General features: G+C 46.6%; 1 protein-coding gene across 1 annotated transcript in view; it reads left to right on the plus strand.

The window, feature by feature from the left end:
* LOC139832682 (uncharacterized) overlaps positions 1–3776 on the plus strand; it is a 32794-nt gene extending 29018 nt beyond the window's left edge. Inside the window, exon 2 of the mRNA XM_071822495.1 lies at positions 3520–3776. Within this exon, the coding sequence (XP_071678596.1) occupies positions 3520–3776 (257 nt within the window). The remainder of the gene's footprint in view (positions 1–3519) is intronic.
* The last annotated feature ends 19892 nt before the right edge of the window (positions 3777–23668 follow it).

The raw sequence follows: 23668 nt of genomic DNA on the forward strand, positions 1-23668 counted from the left end.
TAGACCTTTGTACAGGCGGCATAGAGGTACCCCTTTGTGACACTTGGTTAAAACAGTGCATTGTGATGATCCGGTAGTCCAAGCTAATTAGGACAAGGTGCGGGCACTATTAGTACACTATGCATGAGGCTTGCAACTTATAAGATATAATTTACATGATGCATATGCTTTATTACTACCGTTGACAAAATTGTTTCATGTTTTCAAAATCAAAGCTCTAGCACAAATATAGCAATCGATGCTTTCCTCTTTGAAGGACCATTCTTTTACTTTTATTGTTGAGTCAGTTCACCTATCTCTCTCTACCTCAAGAAGCAAACATTTGTGTGAACTGTGCATTGATTCTTACATACTTGCTTATTGCACTTGTTATATTGCTTTGCATTGACAACTATCCATGAGATATACATGTTACAAGTTGAAAGCAACCGCTGAAACTTAATCTTCTTTTGTGTTGCTTCAATATCTCTACTTTGAATTATTGCTTTATGAGTTAACTCTTATGCAAGACTTATTGATGCTTGTCTTGAAGTGCTATTCATGAAAAGTCTTTGCTTTATGATTCACTTGTTTACTCATGTCATATACATTGTTTTGATCGCTGCATTCACTACATATGCTTTACAAATAGTATGATCAAGATTATGATGGCATGTCACTCCAGAAATTATCTGTGTTATCGTTTTACCTGCTCGGGACGAGCAGAACTAAGCTTGGGGATGCTGATACGTCTCCGACGTATCGATAATTTCTTATGATCCATGCCACATTATTGATGTTATCTACATGTTTTATGCACACTTTATGTCATATTTGTGCATTTTCTGGAACTAACCTATTAACAAGATGCCGAAGTGCCGGTTCTGTTTCTCGCTGTTTTTGGTTTCAGAAATCCTAGTAACGAAATATTCTCGGAATCGGACGAAATCAACGCCCAGTTTCCTATTTTTCCCGGAACCATCCAGAACACCCGAGAGCCGCCAGAGGGGAGCCCTGGGGGCCCCACACCACACCCTGGCGCGGCCAGAGGGGGGGCCGCGCCGCCCTATGGTGTGGGCCCCCCAGAAGCCCTCCTGCGCCGCCTCTTCGCCTATATAAAGCCCCTGGATCAGAAACCCTGAGGCGTTCGACGAAACCCACAGAAACCTTCCAGAGCCGCCGCCATCGCGAAGCCAAGATCTGGGGGACAGGAGTCTCTCGTTCTGCACGCCGCCGGGACGGGGAAGTGCCCCCGGAAGGCTTCTCCATCGACACCGCTGCCATCTCCACCACCATCTTCATCACCGCTGCTGCTCCCATGAGGAGGGAGTAGTTCTCCATCGAGGCTCGGGGCTGTACCGGTAGCTATGTGGTTAATCTCTCTTCTATGTACTTCAATACAATGATCTCATGAGCTGCTTTACATGATTGAGATTCATATGAGTTTTGTATCACAATTTATCTATGTGCTACTCTAGTGATGTTATTAAAGTAGTTCTATTCCTCCTGCACGTGTGTAAAGGTGACTAGTGTGTGCACCGTGTGGTTCTTGTCATAGGCTATGATCATGATCTCTTGTAGATTGTGGAGTTAATTATTGCTATGATAGTATTGATGTGATCTATTCCTCCTACATATGCATGAAGGTGAAAGTGTGCATGCTATGTTAGTACTTGGTTTAGTCTGTTGATCTATCTTACACTATAAGGTTACTAAAACATGAACATTATTGTGGAGCTTGTTAACTCCGGCATTGAGGGTTCGTGTAATCCTACGCAATGTGTTCATCATCCAACAAAAGTGTAGAGTATGCATTTATCTATTCTGTTATGTGATCAATGTTGAGAGTGTCCACTAGTGAAAGTGTAATCCCTAGGCCTTGTTCCTAAATACTGCTGCGTTACTACTGTTTGTTTACTGTTTTTCTTTTGCATTACTCTTCGCAATACTACCACCATCAACTACACGCCAGCAAGCTATTTTCTGGCACCGTTGCTACTGCTCATACTTATTCATACCACCTGTATTTCACTATCTCTTCGCCGAACTAGTGCACCTATTAGGTGTGTTGGGGACACAAGAGACTTCTTGCTTTGTGGTTGCAGGGTTGCATGAGAGGGATATCTTTGACCTCTTCCTCCCTGAGTTCGATAAACCTTGGGTATCCACTTAAGGGAAAACTTGCTGCTGTTCTACAAACCTCTGCTCTTGGAGGCCCAACACTGTCTACAGGAAAGGAGGGGGAAGTAGACATCACATAACAAGTTGCAACAATATCATAAAAGTACCATCTACGGATACTAGGCACTATGCCCTAACAATCTTATGCTATTACATGACCAATCTCATCCAATCCCTACCATCCCCTTCAGCCTACAGCGGGGGAATTACTCACACATGGATGGGGGAAACATGGCTGGTCGATGGAGAGGCGTCGGTGGTGATGATGGCGATGATCTCCTCCAATTCCCCGTTCGGCGGAGTGCCAGAACGGAGTTTCTGGTCCCGAGATGGAGTTTCGCGATGGCGGCGGTGTTCTGGATGGCTTCTGGCGATTTCGTCTAACCCCCGTGCGTTTTTAGGTCGAAGCCCTTAAGTAGTCCAGAGGGGGGCACCTGGGGCTGCCCGAGGCGCCGCCACCATAGGGCGGCGCGGCCCAGGGGCCCACCGCGCCGCCTTATGGGGTGGCCGCCTCGTGGCCCCCCTCCTTCTGGTCTTCTGGCTCCGTTATTCTTCTGTGAAAATAGGCCCATTGGAATTAATCCCGGGGATTTTCCTGAAAGTTGAGTTTCTGCACAAAAACGAGACACCAGGGCAATTCTGCTGAAAACAGCGTTAGTCCGTGTTAGTTGTATCCAAAATACACAAATTAGAGGCAAAACAATAGCAAAAGTGTTCGGGAAAGTAGATACATTTTGGACGTATCAATGCGCCACAGAATTCCCTTCGTCATGTGTAGTACTAGACCTCACATGGGCCCCATAGAGATTATGTGGCGCATCCGTCCACATGCGCCACAGAAAGCCATAATTATGTGGCGCACCGGTATTACATGCGCCACAGAAAGCCACAATTTATGTGGAGCATATTTTTCTATGCGCCACAAAAATATTTTTGTGGAGCACACACTTTTAGGTGCGCCACAGAATACATTCCTACCTATAAGGGGTTTCCTAGTAGTGACAGCAATACGATGTCTTGCATACGGAGCTCCTCCGGATACAACCAATGACTACCCGCGCATGATGGAGTCGACATGTTAAAAGACTGTCTACAGGTTTTTCCGAGCCGTCATAGCGGAGTTTGGTGGGGATAATTTGAGAGCACCAAAAGCATATGATATAGTCGGATCCTGGAACAAAATGCAACTCAAGGGTTCCCTGAGATGTTTGGAAGCATCAACTGTATGCATTGAAGTTGGAAGAATTGCCCTTTGCTTGAAAAGGGATCTACAAGGGCCATACCGGTGAGTGCAGTGTCATTTTTTAGGTGGTGGAAGACTATGACCTCTGGATTTGGCATGCTTCTTTGGCATGACAGGAACAAACAATGATATAAACGTGTTGCAGCGCTCTTCGGTGTTTTCCAGGCTAGCTGAGGGAGAAGCTTCTTCGGTGAAATTTGAGGTTAACGGCCACGCATACAACAAGCGATACTATCTAGCTGATGATATCTATCCAACGTATGCTACATTTGTGAAGACAATCCTGGCTCTAGCTTTGGAGATGGACACTTATTTTGCGACATGCCAGGAACCAGCTCGCAAGGATATTGAGCGTGCTTTTGGGGTGCTTTAGGAGCGTTTTGTCATTGTCAGGTACCCTGCTCTCACTTGGTCTGAGTGATACCTCTGATTCGTATTACGGATTGTAGTATGGTTAGCTTTTCCCTAGAAAACCTAGGTTTAATCAAACCTTGGGAAGCACTTCTAAATGGTTTATGAAGAAAACATCTACAAGACTTTGCTGGTGTATTTTATCTTGAGTTTACCGAACCTATCTACTTTACTTTTAAGGGGGTTGTGTTCAATGATGGAAATAGGCCAGGGTTAAGGTTTCACCTGTAGCCATGCATACATATATAAATAAAGCTCATATGTGTAACAAATAAAATAGAGAAAAGAGATTTGTGATTAGCACATCCGTAAATACCATTGCCCTAGCTAGAGGTGACAAGAACCTAATGGTCCAACCATTGTCCTCACAGCCGCAAGCAACAACAGTTTTTAAGTAAATACAGACCAAAGCCTTTAGCTAGATAATTATGCTATGATCCCGTGAATCACTAAACATGTACCCGTACTTTTCCCTTTATGTCACTGAGGTTTCGCGATAGCACGCCGTTCTCCACTCATCCCACCTCTTCCCTTGATCCTCTCGAATGATATGGGTACCTGCAGATCATCAAAGATGAGGCAAAGAGACAAGGATACAAGATCGCAAAACTCCTATTCAATCGTTACACATAACATAAGATTAGATGCACATAATTGATGCGAGAATTCACCCCAACCTGCAGCCCGTGAGGACTACTCACACATAATATCAAGATCAAATACAAAGATAGATATCATTGTGCAAAATACTTAGATTGAAATCACAATATTCTTATAATGGTCACCAATTCTCAAGGATATCTCTATTACAATGGTGATGGCTATGGCTATGGAGGAAATGGATGATGGAATGGATGAACTATGGGGATGGATCTCTTTAGGTTTGTTGCAAGATGGATCTGGTGGATGGCGGCTCTGTTTGGCGCTAAATGGCTCTCTTTTCAGCATCGGTTCATTCACGACTTTTATAGTGTTTGACCTCGGGAACGCAACCGTGGGTGGTACGGGCGAACGGTACGGGCGGGGCTTGCCCGTACCGATGCCCGTTAAAACCCGTGGAACTGCTTTTCCGAGCGTAGTCAACTTTGCCATGCTCCTGACGCGATTTTCTTCAGTAATTGCAGGTCCATTTGCCATTATGACGTGATATCCTCCACATCATCCAAAAATATAAGAGATTGCACATCTTTGCATTGATTAGACATTAGTGGCAAGTTGAGAGGTAAACTTAGTCAATTTCTTTACTTAGCTAGGGGTTTAAACGCGAGAAAATATGGCGTATTTCACAACCATCAACTTCCCCAAGCTTAAACTTGATCATCCTCGAGCAAGAAACAAAAAACCCATAAGGAACTTGGCGTTTAAACCAAAACACGAGAAAGCAAAGTCACTTACAAGTGGTAGCCTTATGAGTCCAGCACTTCTTCCATTTAATATAATACAAGCATTGGTAACTCGAGACAAATCACAATAAATATTATGAGTATGAATAGCTAGTTGTAGAAACAATCACTCTAGCTTAAGTAGTTAACTCTCAGTTTGCCAAGGAACACCGGAAGTTCATTATCATCAAATTAAGTATGATCATTCATGTCTAAAGAGGTATAAGCAATGAAGTATCTTAACTACGCCCACATCAATCTATCTAGGCTATCAAAACACTTACTATCCATTCATTTCCCTTCAAGAATATAGTCATCTAATAGTAGCGAGTCCATGCCAGGATTTGGGAATTGATATCTTTTCGATTTCTTTGACAGTTTCCAAGTAAAAATCATGAATGACTTTATAGGATTGTGACAATCATGGGGCCAATGGTGCTATTATCCCAAGAGTGTGTGCAACAGTCGTGTTGCCACGCATAAAGCAATATCAGACACTAAAGCATATGTTGGCACGCGTAAATAAATATCTCATATTTATATACAACCTTACATCTTGACATGAATCTCAGCTGCCACTAGACTTCAATTTCATCAAACAACTCCTATCAAGAGTGCTATCAAGTGTATCACAATATCTATGGAGTTAAGTATCTTCAAAGTTAAACCCTTAAGACAATTGGTCATCATACAAGTCATAATTTTAAGACTTCTTCTTGTTGTACTTGTTTAGAAATATTATTTGCATGGCAAGACTCGGTTAACTAGATGAACTAGAGTAAGAACTTTCAATTAACTAAGAATACAAATAAAGCTCTATTCCAATTGTTTCAAATCACTCCCACTGATACAATATCTTAACAAGTCTACTGACTAGCATAAACAATTCAAACTTCAAAAGTGGGATACATAAGACATACCTCTTGTAGATGGCTTCAGATTTCTCTTCTTTATGATGTGTTCCTTCAAAACTCTTAGTAGATCTCTCTCATAAATAATATCAAGCAAAGAGGCATTCAAAAATTCAGCTCTTTCAAACAAGGATAAAAGGAAAAAATCTTTTTGTATTTTCATGAATTGGGATAGAGAGGATGAAAGAAACGAGAACGGCGACAAAGTAAGGAACTAAATCAAACAAATGAAAAAGGAAAAACAAACTAAAATGAAAAGAAAATAAAAAAAGCAAAGTGTTGGAACAAACCAACACGAGTGTTTCAAAGCTCTCTCATAGAGTTGGAGTACAAATTTATTTAACACAAATAAAAATGCTTGAGAAACACATCTCCAAGCTTAGGCTTTTGCAAGCCCTCTTGGTGAGCTCATTGTGGTGGAGGATAATTCCCACTGTTCCATTGGCTTCTCCAATGAGTGAATTGGGAACCGAGTTTGGTGGTGTGGTCTCGAAGGTTGATGGCATGGTTGCTCAGGTTCTCAATGCTTCCTTCGTGAGCGTACATGTCCTGGTAGGTGGTGAAGTCATGGAGTGGTTGTTGCTCGTGTTATGGTCCTTGAGGTTCTTGTTCAACCTCTTCTCCTTCTTTCGATTCATCTTGTTGTGGGGTAGATTTTCATCAACCTGCGCATCATAATGCAAACGCCTTTCCTCCAGACAGAATAGACCATTAGGCAGAGGGGCATCAATCGAGTGGTCAGCTCCCGGTATATTGAAGTAATATCTACCAACTACTTTTCTAATCATACCACATGCATTCAGAGTAGTAAAATAAAGGAGGCGAGGGCCTTCCAATGCTCGTAAATTACTTACATCGATGTTAAGCCTTCTTGCCAAAACGGTTATGACTCCACCTCCGCATATGGGCCCACGAGCTTCAAGTGCTTGGTGGTGCAAGTAGAGAACAAGAATGGCACCCAAGTTTGGGCGGATGTTGCATTCTGGGTGTAGGGATTCGTAGCATAGAAAACAAAAAGTTTCCTACCGCAAGAAGAATAACAAGCCAAGATCTAATCTAGTTGATGGTAGCAACAAGGTGAAGATCAACATACCCTCGAAGATCGCTAAGCGTTAACGAGATAAATCTCGTGGTGGATGTAGTCGATCACTTGCCGCTTTCAAAAAGCGTAGAAGATCTTGACGGTGCCACAATCGGGCAGCACCTCCGCACTCGGTCACACGTACGATGTTGATGACGACGTCCTTCTCCCCATTCCAGCGGGCAGCGGATGTAGTAGATCCTCCTCGGAATCCCGCCAGCATGACAGCATGGTGACGGTGGTGGTGGAGATCTCCAGCAGGGCTTCGTCGTAAGCGCTGCAAGAGAAAGAGGGGGAGGGAGTAGCTAGGGTTTGGGAGAGGGGGGGCACTTGGGACACCGGCCTGGGAGCCCCTTAGTGGTGCGGCTGGCTTGATGTGTATTTCCCCCTCCCCTCTCCTCCTCTATATATAGGTGGAAAACCTAGGGTTCCCCCAAAACCACTTTGGAGTCGAACTCCCAACTCCCTTTACTTCTTGTTTGGCCAGCCAACTAGGTGGACTCCACCATGGACTCCACCTTCCCACTTGGTGGGTTGGCTAGGGCTGGTGGAGTCCCTTCGAGACTCTACCTACTATACTGATTTATTCCGGATGATTCTAAAATATTCTACAACCTTCCATAAATGCACCGGACCATTCCCAAACTTGGAATGTGACTTCCTATATATGAATCTTATTCTCCGGACCATTCTGCAACTCCTTGTGATGTCATGGATCACATCCGAGACTCCGAACAATATTTGAACTCAATTCCATATTCCATATCTACTTAAAACGACATCGAACCTTAAGTGTGTCACCCTACGGTTCATGAACTATGCAGACATGACCGGTACTCTTCTCCGATAAATAACTAATAGCAGGACCTGGAGATCCATAATAGATCCCACATATTCAATGATGACTTCGTGATCGAAAGAACCATTTACATACGATACTGATTCCCTTTGTCTCACAATATTTTACTGATCTGAAGTTTGATCGTCGGTATCTCTATACCTAGTTCAACCTCGTTACCGATAAGTACTCTTTACTCGTTTCGTGATATGACATCCCTTGTGAGCCAGTCACATGCTTGCAAGCTAGTTGGATGACATTCCACCGAGAGGGCCCATAGTATATCTATCCGTCATTTGGATGGACAAATCCCACTATTGATTCACGTGCTTCAACCCTATACTTTCCGAATACTTAATGTCACCTTTATAACAACCCAATTACGAAGTAATGTTTGGTGTCATCAAAGTATCTATCTGGTGTAGGTGATTAACATGATCTCATGGTCTAAGGATTAGGTTATTATGTATCTTAAAGCTTGAAGCACAACGAACTAAATGACTTGATCATATGCTACGCTTACTATATATGGGTGTCTGTCCATCACATCATTCACCTAATGATATGATCTTGTTATTAATAACATCCAATGTTCATGATCAGGTAATCATGATCATCTATTAATCAATAAGCTAGTTTAACAAGAGGCTTACTAGGGACCCTTTTATGTTTGCAAAACACACAAGTATTAATGTTTCCGGTTAATACAATTATAGCATGGGATGTAAACATTTATCATGAACACTAAGATATAACAATAAACACTTTTATTATTGCCTCTTGGGCATATCTCCAACACTGGGAACACAATCTTTGCGAGGACCATCATGTCCTCCTCATTAATTCTTGTGAAATCACCTCGTGCGTGCAAGGTGTTAGCGATAACATAGTACAAATAGCGAATAGCGGTGCACTCAATAGTATTTCCCCGAGGGAGTGTGCTAGGTATTCTCATCCTAGAAAAATTCATGCTAGGTGAGGGGTTCAAGGAAAAGCAAGCATAGCGGTTTGCGGTGGCACTGTTTTCAAAGCCAAAGTGGTTGCACCACTCATCCAAGGTCAAATCATACTCACGGTTCATCAAACGGAAGGATATCCGGTCAACTAAGGGCTGATTCCCCGCAGTTTTGTAGCAGTGGTTCACCGTGTGCTTCAGAGTGATGAGAAACTCGAGTGTCAAGCGGCGATAAGTGGTAGCCTCCTGAAAACAAAAGTCAAGCAGACCAACATTGTTGCAAATAGTATTGAAATCATTGTACAATCCTAGTTGTTTCATAATATGGGGGCATGCCCATTTTGTCGACTTGATCTTGCGGTCCTTGAGACGGTTGAAACATTTGAGTTGACGACGGTCTTCAAACTCGATACCGAGTGAAGCGGGTGTGTCTTCAACCGGTAGTGCAGCCTGTGCATCCACAACGCGCGATCAGCTCCTTGTGTTCATCTAAAAATCAATTAGCGGTTTAGTACCTTAAGCGCATCTTAAAAAATTAACTAAAAAAAAAATCTGATCCGATAGGAACAGACATATGATCATCCTCTACACATCTTAAGAATCACCTCTAAAATTACGATCTAGCATGCGCGTTAAGGTGATGAAGTTCATAATATGACCTAAGTCTAGATTGATAATGAAAAAGCTAGACCATGCATTCGCGAATAAAAGTTGGGGATCGGAGGAGAAACGTACCATGCTTCGATGAAGTGCAAGGAATCGAATCAAAATGAATGAATTTGGGGATCCAATGGAGTAGGTTTTGAGTTTGGAGGAAGAAGAGAGAGAGCTTATGAAAATTTGGGTTGCATACCTGTTCCTTGCCGGTTTAAGTCGTCCGACACGCGGTACGGGCACACGGTACAAGCGCATCCCGCCCGTACCAGGTGCAACCACCTTGGAATAAGTCGGTCAACGCGGTACGGTCGAGCAGTATGGTCGTATCCCCCGTACCGATGCTCGGTAAGGTTACAGAATTTTTTCGAAGAAAACTTATGTTTTCGTCGTCGAAGCGGTACGGGCGCATGGTACGGTCGGGTGTGACCGTACCAATGGTCGCCAAACTTGCGGACTGCTTTGACGAAATCTTCAACTTTTTTCTTTCTGGTACGACCGTACCAATGGTCGTCAAAGTCACAGTAACCTGCGAACATCAAAAATTTCTATGCAATCTTCACGTGCATTTATGCATCAACATTACCTCGAAAATGGATAAGGAAAAAAACATCAGTATATATCAAAAATGCGCAACCATTAGCATCGAAAATCAAAAAGGCATTGTTGTTTAACTTCTTCTCCTCTTTTCCAAGGATAACATGAACACTCTTTATTAGAAATGAAACAAAACAAATAAATAAAACTAAACATTAAACTTGAACTAGATAGGAAAACTTTATTGAGCACGGGTTGCCTCCCATGAAGTGCTTCTAGTTAAGATCAATTAGCTTGACCAAGATGGTGATCACTTAAGAGTTGGAAGTGGAAGACCCACTCCAAAATAGTTAGCTTTCAAAGTAGTGATCCCATCATCATCAGTTTTGGCCTTATTCTTTCTAGAGAAGTGCACTACAAATGGGTCTTTGGATGGTAGTTCAATCCTCACATTCCCTTCATGCAAATTTATTAGCACTTTAATAGTTCTAAAAATGGTCTTCCTAAGATTATATGAGCTATAGGATCTTCAGGCATGTCCATAATAATAAGATCAATAAGAGTAGGACATCCTTTAATATCTACTACAATATTATCCTTTATCCCTACAACTTGTCTATATGTTGAATCAGCTAAGTGTAGTCTTAGATCAGTTGTTTTAAATGGCCTCATTCCTAACTTATCAAATGAAGTTTTTGGAATTGTGGAAACTCTTGCACCAAGATCACAAAGTGCAGCCACCTCATTTGTTCCAAATTGGATTTTAATAGTGGGCTCAAATATATCATCAAGCTTAATTAGCTGGAAGTTAATATATCATCAAGCTTAGCTGGAAGTTTTTCAGCTAGCTTCTTATACTGTTGTTCTAAATCACGGACTTTTCATGCTACCTCATGTATGAATTGACGGTACCTTTCATCATTACCTTCGTTGATTACGGGGTGTCTTACCGTGACCGTCTTAATGAGATCTTCCATGGAATACTCAGGTGTTGGAGCATTGCTATAGTCCAGTTCTTCAAGTGCTTCTCCACTTCTTTCAATCCTCAGCATCTTGAGGTCTTCAACGGGGTTTGGTTCTGGTTTAACCTGCAAATCTTGCAAGTACAATAGTTTGGCTTTCAGCTATCTTCCCCCGTTGTGTCTCAACAATCTTCGTCCTCTCCTATAGAGCTTTAACATCATTCTTAACAGAAACGGTTTGGTTAGATAAATTCCCTAACATAGTGCTATGATTTTTAGTGAGCTTTGTAAGGGTACTATTTTGTTCAGCTTGAGCATGCATAAAATTGAAAGTACTTTCATTTCAAGTATTGCCATTGATTGCTCCACTACCGTTGGTGAAGTTATTATTAGGAACTCGTGCATTATTATTATAAGGTCTAGGAAAATTAGAGCCATAGTTTTGACTATTCCATGCAGTGTTGTAAGGATTTCTTGCTATGAAGTCTATTTCCTCAACTTTAGTATTAGTGAGGGCATTAACTTGGGTAGTTTCTTTACCCTTTATAATATTTAAAAGCTCACCTACCTTCGAAGTAAGCTCTTCATTGTTACCTTCGCTGATTGCATTCACCTTTCTTGAAAAGGATCTATCTACATGCCATTGGGCATGGTTGCTTTGCATATCATCAAGAAGCCTCCTTGCCAGCTCAACTGGCTTGCTCATGAATGTTCCTCCTACTGCAGTATCAAGCATAGACTTTGACATTGGGTTAAGGGCATTATAAACTAAATGTAGGATTAACCAATCCTCCATTCCATGACTTGGACATATCATGGTGGCCTCCTTCATCGTTTCCCATGCAAGCGCTAGTGGCTCACGGTCTTCTTGTCTAAAACTGTAATATTAGAACGCAGTTGCATAGTCTTTGCTGGTGGGAAAAACTTAGTCATAAAGATATTAGTGCATTCATCTCATGAAGTTATACTGCCCTTAGGCAAAGCTAGCAACCAGTCATTTGCTTTTCCTCTTAATGAAAGGGAAGCAAGCGCAATTTTATAGCATTTGGATCAACATCTTTAATGCGCATCATATCACATATTTCAGTGAATGTGTTTAAGTGCATACCTGAATCCTCACCGGCTGAGCCTCCAAATTGGTTCAGTTGAACCAAGCTTAAAAGATTAGGCTTAATTTCGTAGTTCTCCGCTTCAACGGCTGGCTGAGTTATCTGTGCACGAATAAAATCATCATTAGGTAGAGCATATTCCCCAAGCTTCTTTTCGGCCATAGTGATTATCTTTTTGGGTTTTATCTTCTATGTTTGAAAAAGAACAAGTAACTAATTTTTTGGGTTTTCAAGTAAAATTAAAATAGTAAACTAATAACAGTAAATAAAAACTTAAAACTAAAAATAAGATAACTAACAATGCCTCTAGTAACCTTACCCGAATAGCGAAATTGCTTCCCCGACAATGTCGCCAGAAAAAGGTTTGATACCTCCGATCTGGATTAGGGATTGTAGTATGGTAAGCTTTTTCCCTAGGAGACCTAGGTTTAATCAAACCTTGTAAATCACTGCTAAATGGTTTATGAAGGAAACATCTACAAGACTTTGCTAGTGTATTTTATCTTCAATTTACCGGACCTATCTAGTTTACTTTTAAGGGGGTTGTGTTCAATGATGGAAATAGGTCAGGGTTAAGGTTTCACCAGCAGCTATGCACACATATATAAATAAAGCTCATATGTGTAACAAATAAAATAGAGATACAATATTTGTGATTAACACATCCATAAATACCCTTGCCCCTAAAGCCAGAGGTGACAACAGCCTAATGGTCCAACCATTGTTCTCACAGCCGCAAGCAACAACCGTTTTAAGTAAATACAGACCAAAAGCCTTCAGCTAGATGATTATGCTATGATTCTGAATGAATCACTAAACATGTACCGGTACTTTCCCCTTTCTGTCACTGAGGTTTTGCGAAAGCACGCCGCTCTCCACTCATCCCACCTCTTCCCTTGATCCTCTCGAATGATGTGGCTACCTGCAAATCACCAAAGCCGAGGCAAACGGACAAGGATACAAGATCAAAAAACTCCTATTTGATCCTACACACAACATAAGATTAGATGCACATAATTGCTGCGAGGATTCACCCCAACCTGCACCCCGTGAGGACTACTCACACATAATATCAAGATCAAATACAAAGATAGAAATCATTATGCAAAATACTTAGATTGAAATCACAATATTCTTACAATGGTCGTCAATTCTCAAGGAGATCTCTATTACAATGCTGATGGCTATGGCTATGGAGGAGATGGAGGATGGAATGTATGAACTATGGGGATGAATCTCCTTCGGTGTGTTGCAAATGGATCTGGTGGATGGCAACTCTATTTGGCGACGAATGGCTCTCTTTTCAGCGTCGGCCCCTTCACGACTTTTATAGTGTTTGACCTCGGGAACGTAACGGTGGGTGGTACGGGCGGACGGTACAGGCGGGGCTTGCCCGTACCGATGCCCGTTAAAGCCCATGGAACTGCCATTCTGAGTGTAGTCAACTTTGCCATCCTCTTGACGCGATTTTTTTTTTAGTAATTGCAGGTCCATTTTCCATTATGACGTGATATCCTGCACAACATCCAAAAATAGAAGAGATTGCACACCTTTGCATTGATTAGGCATTAGTGGCAAGTTGAGAGGTAAACTTAGTCAATTTCTTGACTTTAGCCAGGGGTTCAAACGCGAGAAAATAGGGCGTATTTCACAGCCATCGCTTAGTCTCCAACTGTGGGAGGTGATGAACGCATGTGTGATCATGCACAACATGATCATTGAGAGCGAACGTGACGAACCTGTGCATGATGATCAACAATTTGATTACCAGGTCCCTCTTGCTGAAGTAGAGCATGTACCACAACAATTTACCGTTTTTATTCACATGCACCAAGAAATCCGATATGCAGGTGTTCATGCTCAACTTCAGGCGGATCTGGCTACGTATTTTATGGGCGAGGAGAGGAGCCTCCAAGAACACATGATTTAATTTGAATTATTGTATGAATAATTTCCTTTGTATTTGTGTTAAACTATGTCAAAATATTGTATGGATAGTTTTATGTGATTGAAATATTGTAAAAGGAAAACAAAAGATTTTGGGGGCGTCGGTTTGGGGGACACCGGTGTGGGAAACCATTCCCCAGATGGAGGAACGTCCACCGGCGCCCCCAATAGAGCACTGTCGGTGAACCTGCCGGCGCCTATTTGGGGTCGTCGGTGTAGATGATCTAAGTAGTTTATATTGTTATTCTGGGCCTGATCTAATTTTATTGGATAATTATCTTTGAAGACCTCGAATAATCCACAAAAAATGACAGTTGATCCACCGTCGGATATTATCAAACCATATCCACTACTCTATCCGTCAGATACCCGCTTGATCAATATTCACATCCGTATCCATATCCGGTGAATTCCTAAAAGTGCTACCATATCCTCAGAAAAAGTTGTGGATTTTAATCTAAAGTGAAAATTATATGGTACCCGCCCGACCTAAACGGGCCGAGCCAGTTCGTTTTGGTCCATGCAAATAGGAGGTGAGGCAAGATCTAGCATAGTGGTCCAACACAAACGGACCAAGGCATCCGTGGTGACTCATTTCCATCCGGAATTTATGTTGGAAATGCGTCGGTGTGGACGCGTCGCAAACTGACTATGTTTCCTCCCTCTTTGGGCCCAGGCCTACCTGACAAGCTAGTCTGCGATCGCTTTGCCTTCTATGCGCTAGTGCCGGTGGGTGGCAGCTATGTAGGCTTCTGCGCCACCATCAATGCCGCTCACTTTGTCTTCACACCTTTATTGGCAGGCGACGCGGGCCTTCCGTGCTAGCACCAATGCCACGGCTGGTAGGATGCCCTCGCCAACATTGATGGCGGGCTAGGTGATCCTTTTTAAGGCGTGTCGTTGTGCCTAGAGTTTTGGCAAACGCCCCACGCCATTCCCGCATCCAAGAGAGACACTACTCATGTACTGAAGAAACACTCTCGATGGACAAGTCCTGATCATGGAAGAAAGCGCGAAATGACCAGGAGGCGGGGGTCCTCGCACGGATGACGCCGCGTCATCTGGATGAACTGGCCAAGTGGCAGGGCTTGCCATCCAGCCATGGGAATCCGTGCTAGCGCAGAGGACACCTTCCATGCCTCTGGTAACCCCGCCGCATACACTAGCGCATGCCCCCGCGCCGACTCCAATGCCAATTGTAGGACCTCCAACACAATAATGGCCATGACCGTGGGAGCCACCGGTGTTCATCGACGTCGTCGACGAGGATTAGGCACCAACCCTAGCCAGCAAGTGTTTATTCCATTTTTTAAGCTTTTATCGTCTTATACGCACTTTGTAAATAAAATTGACAATATATAAATTTTATTATGAAAAAATATGCCTTGCCGCCGTCTACTCTGATCCGAATGAGCGAGGATGGTGATCAAGATGGACACTTTTGGTTAGACCGATGGAGATGCCCTAATCTGAGAAAAGTGTAAGAAAATGCAAGAGAGAATTTCTTATTTGGCTCTGGTTAAAGTTTGTCTTCCTTTCTTGACCCTGTCAAATTTCGTCTTTTTTTAACACAACAAAGTTTGGTTGGTCCTTATTTGGCTCTCATGTATAATTTAAGCACTAACGGTAAATATCTAAGATGACACTTTTGGCCATGAGACAATATTTGATCAGATTTTTTTAAAAAGGGAAAACGCTCTATTCCACCAGGGACACGTCCTTCCAATCGTCCTGCTTGCACTGGTGACATGCGCCCACGTGGGACCACCACCCGGGCTGTCGTTCTCTGCCCCCTCCGCCGCCCCTCACCGACGATGGCCGACGACATCTTCTTCTCTCTTCGACGCCCACGTCCCCGCATTGCGGCGTCCTCTCTGGACGTGTTTGGTGGCCCGGGCCAAGTGGGAAATTCCCAACCCACCCGAGATATTTAGTGGAGAAGTTGTTTGGTACCTCAGGTTTCCCTACTGCGCGCTGCCCACTTGATACGGAAAAGGGGCTCTTAGCCCTGCCCGGTAGAGAAGCTCGAAACGAGCTTCGCACCTCAGCAGGGCTGAGCTCGCCCGAAAATGCTCCCGCAGCTGGTCCCGAGTCCACCGCGGCACTCCACCCGCACGTTTTCAGCAAACCATTCTCCCCCTGCTCTGTCCACCAACCAACGCCACCACCGCACGAGACGCCGCGGCCGAGACGGAGCGCCGCCACCTCCCGCCACCGCGACCTCCATGCTCGACCTCCAACTCGCACTGCAGCAGTCGGCCGCCAGCACCGAGACCATGCACCGCCAATCGCCATGGCCGGCTCCACCGAGACCAGCGCCGTGGCCGCATCCTCGCGCGACGACGGCCTCCAGGGCCAATCTCGCCCTCACCACGCGTAGAGCGGGATGGGCTCGACCTTTCGGAGGCGGCTCCTCTCGCCGGTGGTGGCTCCTCTCGCCGGCAGCTCCTCTCGCCGGCGGTGGCTCCTCTCGCCGGCGGCGGCTCCTCTCGCAGGCGGCGGCATGTCGAATCCGAGCTCCTGCAGGCGGCGGCATGTCGAATCCGAGCTCCTGCAGGCCGGAAGCTGCTCATAGAGGTGCTTGGCAGCGACTCCCCATGCCTCCTCGCACCTCCTCGTGCCGGCAGCGGCTCCGGCGACCTCGAGGACCCGATTGCTTTTCTGGTCTTTCCATCCAAGGAGCCGATTGCTTTTTTATTTTCTATAAAAGGGCCTCTTTGTAAAAAGAACAAGGAAGAAAATCTCAGGTCAGATTGTTTTACCAAACAACATCTCTCAGCTTGTTTCATCACACACAGGCTAACAAACAAAGGGCAGAATCTGAGCTGAGCTTGTATAAGGGCAACATGTATGAGTGGAGATAGTGATTCTCCATTGCCCCGGTCTACCAAACACACCCTCTGTGGCCCGGCATGGCCGAGTCCATCTGCTCCAACACCAAAGGGAGGAAGCCCTGTTATGGAGAACCCTGGCGGCGCCGGCAACCCCTAGGTGTTGTGGGCTACTGGTAGGCCTGGAGGGTGGTGGCGAGCCGTGGGCGCATCTACGGGGATGCCTATGGGCGGGCGGCAGCGGCGCCTGGATGTGGGCCGTGGGGGACGGCGGCGAGTCCCGAGCGTGGGCCGTGGCGGATGGCGGTAGAGTCATGGGCGTGGGGGGGGACCTGGGCGGCGAGGGTTGGTGGTGGTGCTGGAGGCGCTGCTGCGAGCGGCCTCCATCGAGCCGTCAGGGTCAGGCTTTTTTGTTCTTTTTTCCTATTTTCTCTTTTCTTTACTGATCTATCGATGCAGTTAGGGGTATAAAAGTCCAGCAAACAAAAAATGTAATAGGAGTAGCTAACAGAATTGAGGGAGGACCAAATAAGAAACCAACCAAAATTTATGTATCAAGAAAAGAAGCAAAAAATTACCAGGGCCAAGAAAGAAAGGCAAACTTGAGCCAGGGTCAAATAAGGAATTCTCTCGAAATGCAATGTAGGCGTGTTTAGTAAAGCAGAATGCAAAGCTTAACCGATCGTGTACCGTCAGGATGCTATACAGTTCTCCACCGGGACCGCGGAACTGTATGTCGAGCTGGGCAGCAGACTGCATCGGCACGAAGTGTGTTTGCCGTACTGCCACGATCGACGACGAAGCTATTTGCCATTGGCAGTCACGGCGGGAGAGGCCACAGCGTCGCCATCGATCGATCGATCGCGGTCGGTGGAAGTACCACTTGGAGTTAAACAACAATCCGGCGAGCTTCTCCGCGCACAGACGCACGCACGAATTCGCGGAGGGTTTGACGTCCGAACCCCCAGGCGATGGCTCCGCCATGGCCCGCCCTTCCCAAGTCTTCTGTTCTGTCCTCGGGTCGGCCTCACGGCCGGCCGGAGCTGTCCTCGTGGGTTCTCGGGAAACGCGAGCCGTGTTCCGCGTCACTAGTCAACGTTGCTAATTGTTGTTCTCGTGTCGCGGCGCGGATGGATTTAATTTTCTCGTTTCCAGGAGGGATTGATGGTCTCGGGATTCTCCACTTCCACGATCGAAGCCTCCGAGCTGTGGCGGTTTTTGAACTCGTCGGCTGCTGATGTCGTTTGCACAAAGCTTCTTCGTAGGAGCATTGCATCAGAGATTCAGAGTACCAAATTCTTCTGATGTTTCAGTTATGTGTGTCATTCATACTGACGCGTCGACCTCCTCCTCGTACGTCACTACGTGCTCACGTATTCAGCAGTACAAATCGCACACAACAAGACGGTGGTTACAGGCAGTGGAGCCGCTCAGATTAGTGGTTGGGCCTCAACCGATGTTCGTCTTAACAATCGACTTAATTCCCAGCCGATAATCTTGTTGTGTTCTGCACAGCACAGGGGCCGACTACGTGGTTTGCCACTACATGCTTCTTGTCAGGGGAACAGTTCCAAGGAGTTGCAGCCACGGCATGCCGGTCCAAGCCAACAGTATTAACCGGATCATCATTCATTCCCTGACAGCGTATAGCTCTTGCAAACACAAGAGACAAGAAGACTTGTTAGAGGACTGTGCTTGACTGACAGAGTGACTGGTGGCAATGGCGTCTTGCTGGAGCAAGCCCAGCCACGGGAATGTGTTCTGGTCCACGCGAAGCTGCCGTCTGATTCGGCCTGGTAGTGGGCTAGTGGCCCATCTTTGGAGCCCACCGAAGCCCGGTTTCATACTGTTTTTCGGCATTTACAGGTCTGCTTGGTTTGGTTTTTTTCTTTTCCCTTGGAACTGTTGGTTCATTATGCTGATACTAGTCGGAAATTCAATTCGCCTCTTGATTGCACATATGCTTCCTTTACCCAAAGAACATATTTCTAGTTCTAAAAAAAATCCTATAAAAAGTGTAGTACATCTCGACAATCTACATGTGTCTGTACAGTTTCACGAATATTTTTAAATTCGTGAAATTTTCTTTTAGATTTTTTTTAAATTTTAAAATATATCAAAGATGCATCCAAGAGACAAAACATCACTCCCGATACTTAGTGTGTTTTAATATTACTATGAGTCGATGACATCCTACTTTGTAAATCTCGACTCTATCTAGAATCTTCACATCGTCAATTAGTTTGATAAACATGTGTGTATGTATGTCTATGTTGTACTTGTTGTTTTTTAGATAAAAAGTTGCTCCAATAATGTTTGAGGAAAATTACTATTGTCAAGTTATTAGACTACAATATTTTATGGTTGACTCGAACTTGATGGTTGTATTAGTCAGGTCTCTTGGGACGAGTTCGGATACTCCCATGCGATTTTTTTTCATGTTTCTGCTTTTAGCCTAATGGATGTTGCATGAGGGAAAACATGATTTCGACATGTTTTTGCATTATGATTAGATGTTAACAAAATCTACTGTTGCATGAGGGTACCATTTTTCCCCAACTTGATTGGTTGTCCACAAAACGAGTTTTTTCAGATGGGCCGATGCAACGCAATGCGTTTGGGTGCTTGCATAAGGCCCAATATGTTCAACTCACACCACTACTAGGTGAACTTACCATCTATTAGTTCATGTTTTTGGGTATTACAAGTAGTCACACACATGGTTAAGACCACAACAAATACATGTCCAGATAAAAAAACGATAATGATGTAGTCCTTGAGCCTGCTACCTGCGATCATCGGAGCGCCATGACCTACGATCTTCGGAGTGCCATGAACTACAATCCTGCGAGCTACATACATCATAGCCATGTTGTTCCGCAAAGAACTCAGAGTATGCTTTGATTTGCCTCCTCTCTAGTCTTATACCAATTGTGGAGGTTCTTGTGGTAACCTGTCGCCTGTGGGCCGACCTCCTCCCATGAACTGTACACTTCTAGAACTTTTTCATAGAACACCATGCACCAGTTGTATTTCTACTAACACAGAGCATATGAAACATAAGATACATACTTCGCTAAGAATAGAAGCATGCATGAGCATATAACTTTCACAGCCTCGGTCATGAAGGACATGTGTACAACATCCTCCTCTACCAAGATCGACTTCTTCCCCTTCTTGGCACAATCAGCAAAACCTATAGCAGTACCACCACAACTAGGAGCAACACTAGTACCATCACTAGGAGACGGAGTCTGCGGATAGTCGTCATCAACGACGACGGTATCAGACTCATGCGTGTCAAAGTACTCAGCGAAGGTGCACCCAGAGGTTCACTGGAGCCCATGGCAAACTTGCCGGTGGCAAGGCCATATGAGAAGATATGTCGCATCTGGGTGTAGTTGCTAATTGGCTTGTTCAGGTACTCGACGTCATTGGGTGAGCCTAAGATAGGATATATACAAAGATAGTATGTTACTTGTGACATGTTAGAAGAGAAGGTAATTGTCACAAGTTATGATCTAGATCCGGGTAGTAGCAAGACATGGCCTATGTAGTGCTCTTCCTCTAGGAGAATGGTGTGAGTGTCATCATCCCATCGACACTGCTAAGGTCTCTAAGCTTCAAGATCTTAATCCACCTTCCTCTCCACTTACGTAGGTGGGTGTACATGATGTTGGCATTACCCTGCGGGTACCTGACATTGGCCTACCTCCCTTGGCCCAACAGGAGGCCCATGAGAATCACCGCAACCCAAGATGGACCCATACGTCGATTGCAACGGTGGAAAGATGGAAGAAAACGGATTCTTGCCGCACAAGGCAAGAAGACATCGAATAAGGAAAAGATAGATCAGATCTTGATGTAACCTAGTTGAATTCATGCCGGACTCTCGAGACCTGGCCTCCTATATAAAAGCCAGGAGAGGGCCTGCCAGATCTCTCCCGGACAATCGCATACAATCCCTCATACACCAAACCCTAGAAACCTTGCCTCCCGGTGAGATCACCACCACGCAGTCTATCGGCTGCCCCATTGTAACCTTTTTCACAGACAAGCATGAGTAAGGGTTTTAGAGCATCTCCACTCGTCTCCCCGACGAGGCCCCCGGCGAGCGTTTTTTCCATCCGGACGGCGTAATTCGGCCCAGTCGCGCCCCCGGTTCCTCGTTTTCGTCCGGATTTGGGCCTAAATTCATCCGGCGATCCCACGCCATCCCCGGCCCCCCGGGGAGTCCGGACGAAAGGAAAGCGCGGGAAACACCGAGGAAACTTCCCGCGCGTCTGGTGGCCCCAACTTGTCGGCGAGAGAAACCGATCGTCGTCCTCATCGCATCGTCTTCCGCGCGCTGTAAAAGCCTGCCGCCGGTCTGCATTCGCGGGCCACGCGGCGAGTTAATGTCGTCGTCTTCCGCGCGCACTAAAGGCTGCCGCCGGCCAGCTCGCCGCGGACGCGTCGCATTCCACGCGTCATTAATCACCCGCGCCAGCCGCGCCTATATACGCCGGTCCGCTCGCCGCGAGGCGTACCCCGTGCTCCACTCTCCCTCCACTCTTCCTCTACTCTCCCGATGGCGTTCTACGACGACGACGGCGCAGCCAACAACGGCTTCCCCCGCCGGTCGCTCCACGCGTGGGAGGGGCACCTCCTCCACCAGGCGGGGTACCCCTGCCCGCCGGACACGAGGCCTCCCGGCGGCGGGTGGCGGCTTAGTGCTGGCGGCGTACCAATCCCGCCGCCGCCTCGGGGCCACGCCCTCGACGTCGCCATCGAGGAGGCGCGGATGACCTTGACGGACGAGGAACGCGCCGAGCCACGCCACCACCCCGACAACTACACGGCGTGGAACTCGTACTTCCTGCGGCAGTGGGAGCGGGAGCTCGCCTCCTACGACGGCCCGCCGCCTCCGCCTCCGCGCAACAACGCCGCGGGCCGCCGACGTTGGTGGAGCGCGCCGGAAAGGACGCTGGCGAACGTCCTCGCGCACATCGAGGGCGGAAACTACCCGGTGCTCACGATGCCCCCTCCATCGAGGGCATCGGCGAGCCGCCGCCGGGGAAACGTCTGGCAGCCATGGCGCATGGCTGCCAGTTCGTCGTCTTCCGGATCGGCGCCGAGGTCATCCTTCGCGCCGGTGAAGAGGGAGGAGGCGACGTCGCCTTCGACGCCGGTGCGCGTCAAGAAGGAGCCAGCGTCTCCGCCGCCGACCAGAGGGCGCAGCAGCGGCGCCCTCGTCATCCGCGACCAACCCTCCCAGCCAGGGCGGAAGAGGAAGGCGCCGAAAAAGGAGGACGCCGCGGCCGCCGCCGCAAACAGGCTCGCCGAGGAGGAGGCGAAGCGCGCGGAGGACGCCGCCGTGGCGGAGGCTATCGCCAGGTCGCTCAACGACCTGGTGCCCGCCGACAACACCCTCCCCGAGGACGCCGCCCTTGCATGGTCCAGGCAAGACTGGGAGCGCGAGGAGGAGGAGCAGCAGCAGCGGCGGCTGCTGGACCTGGCCGCCGCACGCCGACTCGCCGTCCGCGCCTCCCGCGCCGCTCCAACCGCCGCCGACGACGCCGCGCGCTACCGCCGTCTGCGACGCCTCCATCCGGCGTCGTTGTCCCCGTCGTCGACCTCGAGTCCTCGGACGACGAATGGTACAAGCCATCCCCGGGGTGGGGAGACGCCGGCCAGGGCAGCAGCCGCCAGGCCGCGCCGCCGAGGGCGCCGAAGGTCGAGGACGACGGCTCCGACGACGGCGGCGACGACTACACGGTGTTCTACCGCCGTTTGGGCATGTAGAGCGCCGTGTTTTAGAATTAGCATTTGAATTCCCCTAGCCGAATTCGAAATATAGTCGAATTCGGCCTCTATGTATGAACTCCGCCCGTTTTAGTCTAAATATCATTAAATTTAGTCTATATTTTCCCGAATTTAGCCGAAGTTTATCAAGTTTCCGTTATTCAAACTCGCACCGTTGTCTTCGCCTGGGCACGCGGCTGGGAAACTAGTCCTCCCCACGCCAAATCTTCCTCCAATCCGGACGAAAATTTCGCCGGATTTGGGTGTGGGGAGGGCCAACGAGTGGGGATGCTCTTACCTCATCGAGAGCCCCGAACCTGGGTAAATCTCGCTCTTTGCACGTTTGGTATCCGATGTCTCGTGCTAACCTTCAGGATTCCGTCAACCCTAAGCCACTCATGGTGGGCATTACTGAAGAGCCCCCTCGTCAGTACACCTGTTGTGAGGACACCTATTGGTAGTGTAAGACTTTGTTGGCAACACTGGTCAAGTGCACCTCCTTGAACCCCTTTTCTGCCCTCACGCCACTCTTGATGAGTTCACACATCTTGTTTAGGATGAAAAATCGACACAAATGGATGCCACTTCATAGTGTCTTTCACCGCCTTCAACCCACCAGTGTTGTGGCTTTACCTGCCTTGGTCCTCCTCTTCCTAGCAAGCATGTTTGCAGCAATCGTGTCATCATAGTCCACGACTACTGAGTGAAGGCCATGCGACGATATTATCTCTACTTGCTACGGGTATGTGAGCAATTTTAATGCATTTTCCTGCGTCTCGAGTACAAATGATGGATTCTCATGTGTATCGATGAGGGCCTACGCAAACTCATCACAGGTATACGCCTACGTAGATATTAGTTAG

This window comes from Lolium perenne, chromosome 6, assembly GCF_019359855.2.
Source record: "Lolium perenne isolate Kyuss_39 chromosome 6, Kyuss_2.0, whole genome shotgun sequence".
NCBI classification, from domain to species: domain Eukaryota; kingdom Viridiplantae; phylum Streptophyta; class Magnoliopsida; order Poales; family Poaceae; genus Lolium; species Lolium perenne.